Source organism: Mixophyes fleayi, chromosome 4 (assembly GCF_038048845.1).
Source record: "Mixophyes fleayi isolate aMixFle1 chromosome 4, aMixFle1.hap1, whole genome shotgun sequence".
Lineage (NCBI taxonomy): Eukaryota > Metazoa > Chordata > Amphibia > Anura > Limnodynastidae > Mixophyes > Mixophyes fleayi.
The window spans coordinates 139,414,386-139,429,566 of record NC_134405.1 but is presented as its reverse complement, the minus strand read 5'-3'; the positions used below and the strand labels follow the sequence as shown (position 1 = coordinate 139,429,566).

Sequence of the window (15,181 nt, the reverse complement as noted above, 5' to 3'; positions counted from 1 at the left end):
AAAAAAGGGTGTCGATGTTCACTGCTTTATTGCTAGATATGTATTTTTTTTTCTTTCTGTTTCTCTATTTCAAACAAAATTTTCACACTGTTTGATAAAGCCAAAAGACGACAGTTTTCTTTGTACAGTACTAGTAGATTGTCCCATTATATTCTTTTCAGCAAGGTTGTAGATGGACACAGACAATGGGTTATATTCCACACAAAGGTAGCATGGAACTGCAAGAAGGACAACTCGTTCTATAACACTTCTGTTCATCAGTTTTCCACTAGCCCAGAAAGGAAACAAGGAAATGAAAAGGAGCACTACAGAACAGAGAATAGGCACGTTTGGGTGAGTTGGTCTGTCAAAGCCACCCAAGAGGGATGAAATGCCACAAAACAACAGACACTTTTCTGCTGAAGGCTGTCTTCACACAGGTTAAAATGTCTTATTTGCAAAATTTAATGTTATTTGGCGACAACCAGATGACCACTCTGCAAATATGAAACTGTGCAAATAATAATTATTTATTAATATAGCACCAGTATTTTCTAGCCTGCAGTACAGAATTTTAAAAGTAATATTTGTGAAACACAGCAGAGCTGTAAGCCCTTTGGATACTCAATGTTGCTGAACCCTTTTATATTGGGGCTGCTCGCAGGATGCCTCCTGAGAAATAAATACACTGCAGTGCAATAAGTACAGTCCCCTGGTGCGGTCACTGGATCACTGGTCGCCTTTTGATGTCCCTGCCCATATCATTATGGTGACCAGGGTAGAAAAACCCAAATGCTACAAGATAACTATATGCTTCTTATCCTAGGCGGCTGGGGTGTAGGGCTTTACTCTTGGGAGGAGCCAGGAACAGCCCTCAGCTATGCTGCTGGGACCAAAAATGGGACAGTAAAACAAAACAGGGGACGGATGCGGCTATCCAGCAAAGGTGGTGCTAAATAAAAACCATCAGAGGGGACTGTTGAAGCCGATCCTCAGTAGCGGTCAATATTGGCTTGCAGAACTATTTAATCCCTTAAAAAAGTCAACATATTTTTCTATATTTCAAATGATACTTACACAGATTGTTCCAGAATGTGTTTTTATTGCAAACCAGTAGGCTCTTTAAAGTTAATTTTCAAAAAAAAGGAAGATGACCCACCCAAATTCTTGCCAAGGTGCAGGGAGACAAAAAAAAAAAAACGGAGGAGGAGCAGGAGGGTAATGGGGTGGGAGAACATGAGGAGGAGATGGGAGTTATAGGGGGTGAGAATCATTCAGTTTTCTTCTAGTTCCCTGTCTTCTAGGGGGTATATAACCAACTGTCTTTTCCTACTGCAGATGGAGAAAACAGTTAATTGCCCTTTTCAGATATAGACACTAATAAAATAGAACACAGCCACTAACCTGTTGCAGCGGTGTTGGTAGATTTAAAGAGTCCAACCACACCTTTGCCATGAAGTCCTCCTGAACGCAATAGCACAGCTTTGGTACGAGGGCTGCGCCAACACACTACAGGAAATCTATTCTGTCTATAGCAGCGGGAGATCTTTTGAAGTGTGTTGTCCTGGATGGTCTGAGGTACAATCAGCAATCCTGGGTAGCTGCATAATTAATATAAAAAAAAAAAAAGAAAAAAAAAAGGTCAAGTTATTTTGTTGTAAAAAGTCAAAAATCAAGGCTAAAAGTTTTGATCAAGCTGAAACCTTAAAATACATATGTAGCACCACACATACATTGTTTCTTATGATAAACAAGTTTTCCTAACAAACACTGAAGTTATGACATCAGTATTCACTGAACATTACAGATGACATCTTAACTCACCATTTATATTGATATTTATAGGAGTTTATACATATATTAGCAATACTTGTGTATTAAAAGCAATAAATAAAAAGATTCTACATGAGAAATAAAACAGAACAAAAAAACAAATCACAATAGTAAGCCATAGTCCTCACCTGTTACAAACAGCATACATGCGGTTCACTGTTGAGATTCGGAATGGTTCATTTTTAGCACGTGTCAAGCTGTTACTCAGGGTACCAAGCCCCATTCTCTGGTAATCACGGCAACATGCTCGCTCTGCCATATTGCCTCCTGCTTGTTTCTCAGGGGCCTTCAAAGTAGACAAGGTCAACGTGCTCCTGTCCATATCCTCAGACACTGCAAGGGAATGTAACTTATAATAGACCACAAAATACTCTCTATAGGAGATTTTCCAAATTTCCGATCCAAATAAAGTGGCAAAATCCATTTTTTATGATTACATTTGGTGGACACTATCACCTTGCGATTATAGAGGGCTCGCTGGAGTAGGTGCACTTAGAAAAAAATTATCGTAATCTCTTCCCCCTTTAATCACAATACAATAACCAGCTTTTATTTTTTATTTTTTTTCTATTTTACTACCAAAGCACCAAAGAATAGGACCGAAACAAGCAATCAAACAAGAATTATAACTCTCAAAGCAAGAAAAAATTAAAACGAGTGTAAAAGTGGTGGGAACACAGTGTTCCCCAAATGAAATCAGAGAAATGCATTTAACTGCAAATACAAAAATCCTCCTTTGCCTCTCTTCGTATTTGAAAATGTTCCAAAGCTGCCCCTAGGAGATGGTACACTCAGACACAGATGTGCGTAAATCTTTTCTGCCAAAAGTTGTTTCTGTTGAAAAAAAAATACATTGAACCCAGAGAATTTGCCACCCTACACAACTGCTCGGTTGAAACAAAAGTTCTGCACCACCCAGGATTCACTCACACAGGGGTGGGCTGGCCCGGGAGGCATGGCCCCCCCGGGCCGGTCAGAATTACCGATGTTAGGGCCGGCCGGAAGCCCCCCAGATTAAAAATCGCCGTTTTTTTCCGTTGGCCGCATCACAAGACATGTGCCGCAGCATCTCGTCATGAGATGCGGCCACCTGTGCGCCCCCCGGGCTGGAATTGCCAGCCCGCGCCTGCACTCACAGACCTATTAGAATGAGCTGTAGTGTTATTACAGACTGGCTTTCCTGCGAAAATATAGGCCTGCCAAGTCAAAGCCTTTATCTATCTACACACAGACTCTGACGCAGTTCAGCCTCTCTTTTGTGTATCTTAAAGAACCAGAAGGCTATTGGTTTTATTCAAGGATGACATTCCATCTACATAAATCCTCAAGGCTTTGAAAACATTCAACAGGTGGATAGATTCTTCACTTTCCAAGGCCAAATTTTCTCCTAGGGCAGGGATAACTATCTAGGATCAGATGAAATTTTGATATCATCTTGGGCTGGAATAAAAGCTTGGGGCGCAGAACAGCTCTGTTATTGTGAAAATCAATGAACACTGACCTGTAAGATAGGCAGCCAATTCAGACACCCTTCTTGCCAAAGCAATAGTCAGTAACAATTACACTTCAAGTGAAAAAAAAAAATGTAATCAATGAAATATAAAGTCTCGATTGGCAGTCGCTGTAGTGCCAAAAGGACCAAGGTCAGGTCACACAGAGCTACCAAGTAAACAAAGTGCGGTAGAGGGTGTAGAACCCCCTGTAGAAAAATGGTAAATATTACAGGAACACTGAACAAACCTTTAGTACTCCTGGAATATGTATATATAAACACTGCATCCCATCAGTGGAATTTTCAAATCCACACCACAAAATACAGAAAGAACAAACAAAGGAAATGCTGGATAAAGATCAAAGAGACTTAGATAAAGTTTTTCAGGGCACCGCTTAAAGTTTAACACAAGTTTCCAAGGTTGTTGGACAATCTAATTTATTAAAAATTATAAAAGAATATATTTAACACATATATCAAAGAGCAATATTATGTAGCTAATGTGTTTCACCGTGATCATAACAGACACTTATTAAATCACTCCTATTGCACCTTGTCCAATTTTATAAACAATGCCTGCCTCAGTAATTTGAATTTCAGACCGAAATCAAGGAGACCTAAAAACATCACATGTTGAGCTTGAATGAGATTGGACTTGTGATAAACTATCACCCAGACATGAGATTCCAGCATCTCCATTGTCATCCACAAATGGGTCAGGAGAAGTGATACAGAACTTGCCTTTATCAGAAGGTTAGCAAAGTATGGCACAATAATTATCCCCTCTTGACCTTAAAAGGGATGACCAGACACCCATAGTTTTGTTGAATAACCTTCCTTAGTGCTGTAGCCAGACCAAAGGGCAGTGCTGTGAACTGAAAATGGGAACCCACTATTGCAAACATGAGAAGGCTGTGATAGCACTCCCAGATAGGGATGTGGAGATATTCATCTTTATATCCATCGAGGTTGGAGACTTGTCTCGCTCCATGCCAATGATGACAGACAGATCTTAAAGACTCCATCTTGAATCTGTCTATTCTCAGAAAAAAGTGTTTAGGGATTTCAGATTCACCATGTACCAAAAAGTCAACTCCGTTTTTTGCACTAGAAATAGGTTTGAGCAAATACCCTAACCCTCTTGCTCTGTTAGGCCTGGGACATTCAATCATGACAACCAACATGCCATTAAAGCCAGCCAAGGCAGGTCCTGATGTTGGAAAGATCCTACTTGCTTGACCCCCATTTCAATGCTTGACCTGTGTGAGGGTCAAGCACTGAAATGGGGGGGGCAGGTACCCAGTATGGAAGTCCCAGGGCATTGGCATGACGTCGACAGCCACCACCAGGGTGTCCCTGGCCCCTGAGCAGAATCTTGGTACTCGCCAGTTGTGCCGCCTCAACATCATGAGGTCCACCAACCCAGGACCAAGCGACTGGAAGACCTCAGAATGGAGCGACCACTCCCCTGGCATTAGCGCATGTCTCTAAATAACAAAAAGACTATCAGTGCTTCAACCGTATGTGAATACCTCATTTAGTTTTGGAGCAGACCAATAAAATTTCCTCCTGTCGCAACTCCTATATAGATTGGCAATCTCCCAAGTGTATATACTTAAACAAATTGAACAGGGTGCGCCCAGAGGGAGAAGGTAAAAAATAATTAAATAATATATATAAAATTATATCAATAAGGTAGGCAGATATCATAAATGTGACACATTGTTAATTCAACCTTGGAGTGTATACAATACAACTTATCTATAACATATATAGTGTGATGAGCTCATAAAAGAGAGTGTAACACATCTCTCGCACGGTGGCTCAGTGGTTAGCACTTCTGCCTCACAGCACTGGGGTAATGAGTTCGATTAGCGACCATGGCCTTATCTGTGAAGTTTGTATGTTCTCCCTGTGTTTGCGTGGGTTTCCCCTGGGTGCTCCGGTTTTCTCCCACACTCCAAAAACATACTGGTAGGTTAATTGGCTGCTATCAAAATTGACCCTAATCTCAGTCTCTGTATGCTAGGGAATTTAGACTGTACGCTCCAATAGGGCAGGGACTGATGTGAATGAGTTCTCTGTACAGCGCTGTGGAATCAGTGGCGCTATATAAATAAATGGTGATGATGATGTTGATGAGAGTCTTATTAGTTAGGTGTCTGGCCAGTACACCGTAAAACCAAAGTAAAATACAGATCTGTTATAAAGATCTTATTCCATATAAAAAAAAGGAATGATCTCACCCGTTTATAATTTTCCTCTATAGCGATGAGATATAGTCTCTCTTGAATAGTGATTTGACAATGCGGTGGTATCCGTAATGAAACTGCGAGATCTCAGGCTCCACGTTACCCGACTCCAAGATATTATTTGTGGGTCTCTTAGAGTTATCCTTATATAAGGTGAGAGCACTAGATCCTCTGTACTCCACCAAATACACCAGGATATGTTGTAGGGTTTCTCAGTCCCATAATTTCTTAGAAGCAATTACTAGGCAAATGAATTGCGGACATTACATCCAGTAGGTATTGCCAGATCAGAGTAGAAGTATTCAAATACTGGTGTTCTCTGCCACCGCGATCAGATGTTAATTTCCTGCTGGTCAGCTGTCTTTAATGTTTTTTTTATTTTGGGGTTCCCTATATATATATATATATATATATATATATATATATATATATATATATATATATATATTTTTTTTTTTTTTTTTTCGATACATGTGTAGATGTTTTTAAGATAAAGATTGTTTGCACATTCATTTCGTGGTCTTAGTGCTTGTTAATTCCTCAGATACGTCTGGGGGCTTCTTTCCTTGTGTGCTTTTTAAGATATGGAATTCACCGTCAGGGAAGGTTGTGATTGCAGATTCAATTGATATGTTTAAGAAAGGATTCGACAAATTTTTAGAGTAAAAGGATATCATCCAGGCTTATGACTGTTAATTAAAATGAAGGTCAGTAGTGGTTTCAGGGAGAAACAGGACTGAAATATTGGATCAGGAGGGATATTTCCTGATTGAAACAGATTGGCGGTTGCTTTACCTGGATCAATTTCAAATATACAAGAGGAATCACAGGAGATCCTAACAGGTTGAATTTCATGGACTGGTGTCTTATTAACCTAAACAACTATGTTACCATGTATCCATGATGAGCACCAAGGAGGTCATCCTCTGGCAGAGATATAAATGGGTTTTATGTAGATTTCGAATCCAGCAATGGCGCTCCAAGATCCCGATGGTAAGGGCCAGGTGCTGGTACAAAGTGAAGGTAGGAGTCTCTGATATCTATCGACGCTAGGTATTTGTCATTTTCCAACCCACTCATGACCGATCTGAGGGATTACATGCAAAATTTGTCCACCGCAGGTGTAGATTTAGCATATTTAAATTTAGAATGGGGCGGAACGAGCCATCCGGCTTGGGAACCAGAAAGAGGTTGGAGTAAATCCTTGGCCTCTCTGGTTCACAGGAACCTGGCAGATAACCCTGGCAGAAAGAAGAGGCGACACAGTGAAGTATCACCTGCCTTCTTTCCAGGTAGGGTGGTTGCAAAAAAACAAACAAAAAGAAAACAAAAAAACAAAAACATGCGGACCCCAATCTGAGAAGTCGATCATGTAACCCCTTTGCATGATCCCGCAAATCCAACAATCCTGGGAGGTTACTGCCCACTGATCTTCAACAGTCGCAGGTGTCCTCTCATTCACACACAGCCACGAGAAATGGTGGATGACTATATGACAGTCAGGCTGTTGGCATTTCCCGAAGCTTGGATGCGAGATGTCTTGTGGAGAAGGAAGACCTACCTCTGTGAGAGTGTCCCCTGTTCCCAGTCTGTCTCTAGCGGAGGGGCCACCTGAAAGGGATGGTGAAATGAACCGAATCTAAGTGCTCTTGGCTTCTGTACATTTACTGGAAGGAAAGTGCTCTTCTCTCCAGTGGCCTGACAAATATTATTTCCAATTCAGGATCAAATAATACTACGCCCGAGTAAGGCAATGCTACTAGCAACTTCTTTAAATCTGTATCAGTGTCCTAGGGCCTCAGCCATACAGTACTTCTGGCCGCCACTGCAGATGCAGTAGACAAAATGGAGGCTGCGTTTTGGGCAGCCTCATTCAGATATCAGGACGCCTCCATTAGGTGCAGGGAAAGGGGGAGCAGGTCCGAGTACTGCAGTAGCGCCACCAACTGGTCAGACATGTTTCCATGGCTCTGGCAACCCATGTCGATGACAACATGGGTCTAAGGGAGGTGCCCGCCGCTACTAAGATTGATATTAAAAAAAACCTTCTACTTTGCCGTCATTGGCATCCTGCAGGGCGGATGTTCCCGGCATAGGGAGTGTGATGTGGCGAGCTAGACATACCACCAGTGTATTGAACCTTGGTACCTGTTCCTTCACCTGTATGGGGTACAAGGGCAAGGAACTCCGGGAGATAGAGAACCTGCAGTCCAGCTATTTCCAGGCCGATTCTGCAATTTCCTTTAGCTTCATTGATGGTGGAAAAAAGATCGCCCGTTTCTTAATTTTAATAGACCCTGGTCTGCAATTCTGTGTTCCTCGAAGACCAGAAGGTCCAGGGCCTGATGCACTGCCAATACCAGGTCGTCAATACCTTGATGTGTAGGGGATTTGTCCAGGACTGTAACCTGTGGGGAACCAGAGTCATCCATGAGCTCACCCTCCTCTTCTGACGATCTCAGAGAGTGAAATCACCCTGTGACAGCTGTATAGCTGCTCTACTATAAGGAATGTGCTCGGTCATCCGAACAGTGCACAATACCAGTAGTTAAAATAAAGCAATAAAAATAAATTAAAATTGAAAATAAGCAAAAATACCTTTTTAGCAATAAAAGTAAGCCCAACTCCATGGACACTTAACACTAAACTGAATAGCTACAGGGTTGCAGAGGGGAATGGTCTATCAGCATGTTAGATTAAACAAGTTAACTAGTTAAGTACCAACTCCACACTCCACTCATACAACCACATGGTAGCAGTGTCCCCCAGATAGAATGAAAGAAAAACAACATTTTGGCATGATTTGTGCATTAGGTTCCTAAAGGATTCATACATTATAAACAGAAACAGTTCAGCATAGTACTAAATACACCTGTCCCCCCTCCTTTGTACCCACCTGAAATGTCATCACCCTGCTGTTCCAAAGAATTCTGACTCCCACGGAGATCCCAGGACGGAGGACTATATTTCCTACGTGTTACATACTGCCGGCCAATCGTCTTCTTGGCAGACTTTACGAGGTTCTTAGAGATGGTCCTTGGTGACAAAAGTTGCAAAGTCCACAAGAGAAGAGAAGGTAATGAAGGAAGGACGGAAACAATCAACATATACTTCTACTCCGTTCACAGTGTTATCCCACAGAAGAATGCACATATATGGCATCCAGACTCAGAAGTGAATATAATACAAAGAAGGAGATTACTTATTCATAAAGTGCATAAAAACCTATTTCAGTTGGAAATAAGAAGGATCCACCACAAAGCTATACTGAACTTCATAGCACAAAGGAAATCCACATAGGTACCGGATAGTATAGGGAAACAATTTTGCAAGCCGATATCAGTTGAAGAGCACATAGCAGAATACGAAGTTACATTTTTGAAAACACGTGCACAGGTAATTGTGCAAAAAGGTGCTGTAACCCAGAGCAAATCAGACATTCACTTTCATTTTCTAAACTGTACTAACCAAGCTGAATGTATGAATGCCATTTCATATAGAGGTGGGTTTGACTCTATAATGTTCCAGCACCAGTTTGACAGGAGCTTTACACCACTACTCTGCAGAGTTGGCAGTTAGAAGCGCAAATAGACTACATGGTTGCTTAGTCTCACAAATCAAACTTGGCAACACATGGATGCAGGGAGCCTGAAATAAAGTACAGATTAGAACAAAACGTACCCAATCCCACACTTGCACATCCATGGCTCCTAAGTTTTGAAGAATGAAGAATAAATACAAACGACAAATTACAGTATTTGGTTGCTATAAGTCACAGCACATTTATGCGCAATTAGCCATGTAGCAGTTTTTATAAATGTCTCCCAATGTGTGTAATTACTTCGATGTTTACTGTATAATTACTAACATAAGCCGTGTTTAGTTTGGATGGGGTAGATACATGCGTACAGACATCCAAATGAATTGCATACAAACATTAATGCATTGACCGTAAAATCAATTTCTCTTACTCCATTGGGGGACACTGCGAGACATTGGGGTATAGTAGTGGGTGTGTAGTTTAGGCACTTAACTTCTTTGATCTTCACTCTCCTCCCCTACTATGCCCCTCCTCTCATGTGGATACCTTATTTTTGACTAACCTAGCGTATGAGAAAGGGGTGCCCTAAAGGGCAAGGAATATAAGCATACAAATTCACATAACAGAACTATTTACAGAGCAAGGGAGGGTGCGCAGTGTCCCCCAATGGAGTAAGAGAAATTGATTTTTACGGTAACAATCTTCTTTTCTCTTTCCTGCCATTGGGGGACACTGCGAGACATTGGTGACATACCTAAAGCTGCGCCTAAGGGAGGGAATGCTCTGGAACGGCTGCGCGCACTACCTTGCGCCCAAAGCGTGCATCCGAGGATGCGAAGCCCTGCAACCTGTGAAATTGAGAATTTATGGACAGAAGACCATGTGGCCGCTTTGCATAGCTGCTCTGCTGAAGCACCATGAAGCACCGCCCACGAAGCGCCAAAGGCTCTGGTAGAGTGAGCCCTACGAGCATCCCTGCCTGTCCAGGGTTCGCTGACGTAAGCCAGTCTGATGGTGGAGGTGATGTAGCGAGCAATAGACTGTTTAGACGCCGGCCAACCGCGCATCGTACAGGATAAAGAGATCATTGGTCTCTCGGGCCTTGGCTGTGCGGTCGACATAGTACCGAAGAGCCCGAATCACATCCATCAACCGCAAGACGTCCTCAGAGGTGGAAGACGAAGTAGAAGGGGGGTGTGGGGGGGGGGGGGGGGGCATGCACCACAATCTCCTGATTCAAGTGAAACCTGGATACGACATTGGGAACAAAGGAGGGTTTGGTGCGAAGAACCGCTCTATCTTCGTGAAAAACAAGGAACGGAGAGGTGCAGCAGAGTGCTGCTAACTCCGACAATCTCCGAGCTGACGAGATAGCTAAGAGGAATACAGTTTTCCAAGTGAAGTGGCGTAGCTCCGCCGTTTGAACGGGTTCAAATAGCGGCTGGGTGAGCGCCCTGAGCACCAGATTGAGGTCCCAGGGCTCTACCGGGTGAATGAACGGGAGCCGAACATGAAGAACCCCCTGCAGAAAAGTCTGAACATCACTGAGCGTCGCCAGTCTCCGCTGGAAATATATACAAAGCGCCGATAGCTGGACCTTAAGGGACCCCAGCCGGAGCCCTTTACCTAAGCCATCCTGCAGGAATGCCAACAGTCTAGGAAGACTAAATTTGGATGTGTGGGAACCCTGCGCCTCGCACCAAAGGTTGTAAGTTCTCCAGACCATGTGATATATGGCAGAGGATGTCTATTTCCTGGCCTTGATCATGGTCAATAACATGTTGGGAAAACCCTTTAGCTTTGAGGACTAAGGTCTCAATAGCCACGCCGTCAAAGCTAGTCAATCCAAATCATGGCAGAGAAGAGGGCCCTGCATGAGGAGATCTGGTCACATTGGTAGGTGGAACGGAGGGTCCGTTGTGAGTGTTAGAATGTCTGAGAACCATGCCCTGCGCGGCCAATAAGGGGCTACTAGTATTGTGGGGACCCGCTCCCTTTATAGTTTTTTTAGCACCCGCGAGAGCATGGGTATTGGGGGAAACAGGTACACCAGTTGGAAGTGCCATGGGGCTGACATGATGTCCCTGCAGTGTGCTAGAGGATCCCGAGACTTGGAGCAGTACAGGGAAACCTGGTGATTTAGCCTGGAGGTCACGAGGTCGATCTCTGGCATGCCCCAGCGTTCCACTAGGAGGGCAAAAACCAGAGGGACCATTCGCCCGAGTGAAGCCTCTGTCTGCTGAAGAAGTCGGCTTCCCAATTTTCTACGCCTGGGATGTAAACGGTCGAAATCTGGGGAACGTGGCGCTCCGCCCATACCATGATCTTGGCTGTTTCTCACATGGCCCCTGCACTGCGAGTTCCCCCTTGGGGATTCAGATATGCCACGGCCGTGACATTGTCCGATTGAATTTGAAGTGGCTTTTCGGCTAGAAACCCTTGCGCATTTGTCAATGTCCAGTGAACCTCTCTGAGCTCTAGGATATTGATCGAGAGTGTGGCCTTCTGGGAAGACCAGAGTCCCTGAAATCTTAGGTATCCTCCCCAGCCTGACAGACTTGCGTCTGTGGTAACTAACCTTGTCCAGATTCTGTCCGGAAAACCAACCTGCCAGAGAGAGGCGAGTGGGTCTCGACAGGCGAATAATCTGACTGGCTAAATTGCTCCCGAGATCCCGACCACTTCCGAAGAATTTCTAATTGAAGGGGCCAGGAGTGGAACTGGGCAAAAGTTACGGCTTCGAATACTGAAACCATGGTCCCCAGAAGCTTCATGCAGCTGAGAAGGGATACTTGTGGTCGGGCCAGCAAAGTCTTGGTCCTGCGTAAGAGAGCGCTGACTTTGGCTTCCGGTAAGTAGACTCTCTAAGTTACCGTGTCGAACACAAGACTAAGAAAGCGCATTCACTGAGCTGGAATGAGGGGAGATTTTGGTAGGTTTAGAATCCACCCGTGGGCTTCCAAGAACCGCATGGAGTTCTGAATATGGCACGATAAAAGATCTGCCGACGGGGCCTTCAGGAGGAGATGGTCTAAATAGGGGACTATTGCGACTCCCTTCTGCCTCAATCCCCACAATTATGGCCATGAGCTTGGTGAACACTCGGGGAGCGGTAGCTAGGCCGAAGGGTAGGGCTCTGAACTGAAAGTGTGGAAGCTCCTACCGTGAAGCAAAGGAGGCAGTGATGCGCCTCCAAATAGCTACATGCAGGTAGGCATCCTTGATGTCGATGGAAGCCAGGAACCATCACTGCTCCATTCCTGCGATGACAGTCTGAAGGGACTCCATCCTGAACCTTTGAGTTATTACCCGCTTGTTGAGAGACTGCATGTTTAAGATTGGTCGTAAGGATCCGTCCTGTTTTGGCACTAGGAAGAGGCTGGAGTAGAACCCCTGGCTTCTCTCCTGCGTTGAGACGGGAACAATGACACCGACCCTCAGCAACTTTTGAATAGCTTCCTGAAGTGCCTTGTGCCTGAGGCGCAGGGCCGGATTAACCATAGGGCTAACTGGGCTACAGCCCAGAGGCCTATGGCATCCAGGGGACCCTTGAAAGTGCTCAGCAGCAGTATTGATCGGTCGGGGGCGCCCCCGGCGCAATCAGTGCTGCTGAGCACTTTCACTGCAGTCCTTCCCCGGTGAGCTGTAGTTTCCTTACTGAGGAGATCTTGCGAGTCTCACTCTCACGAGATCTCCTCAGTAAAGAGCGTACAGCGCGCCGGAGAAAGAGGTAAGTGCCAGGGGGGCGGGGAGCTCGGATCACAGGGGGGTGGGGGGAGGGATCCTCACGGGGGAATGGAGGCCCCCTTAGCCCAGGGGTCTCCATTCCCTTAATCCGGCCCTGCTGAGGGGGCAAGAAGGGATAGGGATCATGAAGAACCCCGGTGGTGGAGGCAGGGTTAGGTCTATGACGTAGCCCCACGGCACAATCCCCCGTGTCCAAATGTCCATGGTGGCTGTCCACCACGGTCGTTGGAAGCGAAGGAGACGTGCCCCCACCAGAGATTGGGCGGGGAGGAGGTCACACTGTGGGCTTATCATTTGGCCTCAAGGCTCTCCACCTCTGCTATACCCCACCATGCCTGTCCTCTCGGCGGCCGGGCAAAGGAGCGAAAGACCTGACGTGGTCTATGGGACCCAATGGGGAGCATGTTACTCTTCCCTCCTGTGGCCACCTCAATGACCTTTTCTAGCTCTGCCCCGAACAGAGTAACACCATCAAATTGCAAAATCTCTAGAACTCTTTTTGAATCTGCGTCCGTCGTCAACGAGCGTAGCCATAAGGTACGCCGGGATGCAATGATAAGGCTGGAGAGCCTAGCATTGACGGACATCACATCCATGGCTGCCTGCCCTACATAATCAGAGGTTTGCTGGATATGTTCGGCCAAGGAGAGGAGTTCAGCGCGTGGGGTGTTATTCTGAATGCCTGTGACCTACTGCTTCTGGACAGCTTTGTTGGCCCAGGCCATGATACTTGATGCTATGTAGGCAGAACGGAGGGCGTGATCGCACTTTTTATCTGTGGGGTCCCTGAGAGAAACCCGCTCCTGGGTGGGAATTGCTGAGGAGGCGGACAAGCGGGCTACATGGGTGTTAACCCTGGAGGAGCCTCCCATTTCATTGAATCTTCTGCTGGGAGAGGATAAAGCGACAAACCTGCCCGCCATCAAAAACTGCTTATTCGGCCTAAGCCAAGCATTGGCTACCATCTCCATCATCTGGGGGGATGGTGGAAAGGCCGCCACCTGCGCATTGGCCTTTTTAAACAAAGTGAACCCCGAGAGAGCCGTGGGTTCAGGGTCTGCAAACTCTAAAGTATGCCTGATACCCAGAATGAGACTATCAACCTAATGGGCCGATGTCGACTCTATAGTGCCAACAGAGGTCCTCTTCCTGTGCATCCAGCTCTAATTCCACTTCCTCATCTGAGAAGTGATCGGAATCAGGATCACTGCCCTGGGCCGCATCCGGAAAGAACTCTAGGCCCTGTGAGTTACCGAGAGCAGGCGCTCCTCACTCTGAACTGATTGGCTTAAAGACGATGTGCCTGCGTCCCCTAGGGATAGTCTGCGTTTGCAAAGGTGGTGTCATATACCTCTGTGGACAGCAACATCACACTGGTGAGTCTCTGCATGGCTGTGGTTAGAGACCTGGCCCAGAGCGGCTCTTCCACGACTGCTAGAGCTTGTGCTGGGGCGTGATGATCCTGGGTCCTGGCTTCGCAAACCATGTAAAGAGCATCCTGGTTAGGCTGTCCAATAGACAATTTTGCGTTATATCTGGCACAAGTATAACACACACAGACACCCCAGCGGATCCCTTACTTTTGGTGATCCCCTTGCCAGACATATTTGAAATGTATTACAGGTTTAAATAAAATGATAACAGTCCACAGAGATGACTTGTCTGAACAATAGTGTCTATACACAGCACAGCAAGATTGTACACCAAGTCTATAGTCTGTTAGTGAACAGCTCAGAACAGGTATTTAATGATAATTAATAGAGATTAACATTAAAAACAGAGGAACGATACCAGTCGATGAAGAGGCAGAGGAGAGTAGCAGCCCGATGTCTGTGTCCCAATATGGTGACATCCATGCCAGGAAACAGAAAAAGGGGGGTGGAGGGAAGTTCCTCCTCCGGATCCGTCCCCAAAATGGCCGCCTCTCTGTAAAGCCGATCAGCGCATAACTAGTATGACTGTCGGCGTCTATCGAGCGCACACACACGCTGTACTAGTGCCCAGGCAGCGTGTGCTGTGCCCTCTGCTGCATGAATCGCCTCCTAAGGAGAGCGATGCGCAGCTAGACCCCCGATGCTCGTAGTCTAGGGGGAGGGGGCTTGCCGGCATGTCCGTTGGCGAGGGTAGGTGGATCCCTGCATCTCCCCCCGAACGACTACTAATAATGTGGCCGAAAGTAATAAAAAGGGCAACTCCTATATGGTGCACCTAAAGCCCTAATGACCAAAAAGAAAATGCAATCCTGGCTAAAACTCGTGTTTAGGGGATGACTGCCAGCAAGAGGTGCAAGGTAAGTGAGTTTCAGCTGCTGCTTACCTTTCGCAGGGACCCAGAGTG

At 45.6% G+C, this 15,181-nt stretch overlaps 1 protein-coding gene across 8 annotated transcripts in view; it reads right to left on the bottom strand.

The window, feature by feature from the left end:
* SBF1 (SET binding factor 1) overlaps positions 1–15,181 on the bottom strand; it is a 146,168-nt gene that overhangs the window by 44,204 nt on the left and 86,783 nt on the right. For all 8 annotated transcript variants that reach the window (XM_075208486.1, XM_075208490.1, XM_075208493.1 and 5 more), the window contains 3 exons: positions 8,453–8,592; positions 1,941–2,145; positions 1,384–1,580 (listed from right to left, as the gene is read on the bottom strand). In XM_075208486.1, the coding sequence (XP_075064587.1) occupies positions 1,384–1,580; positions 1,941–2,145; positions 8,453–8,592 (542 nt within the window). The remainder of the gene's footprint in view (positions 1–1,383; positions 1,581–1,940; positions 2,146–8,452; positions 8,593–15,181) is intronic.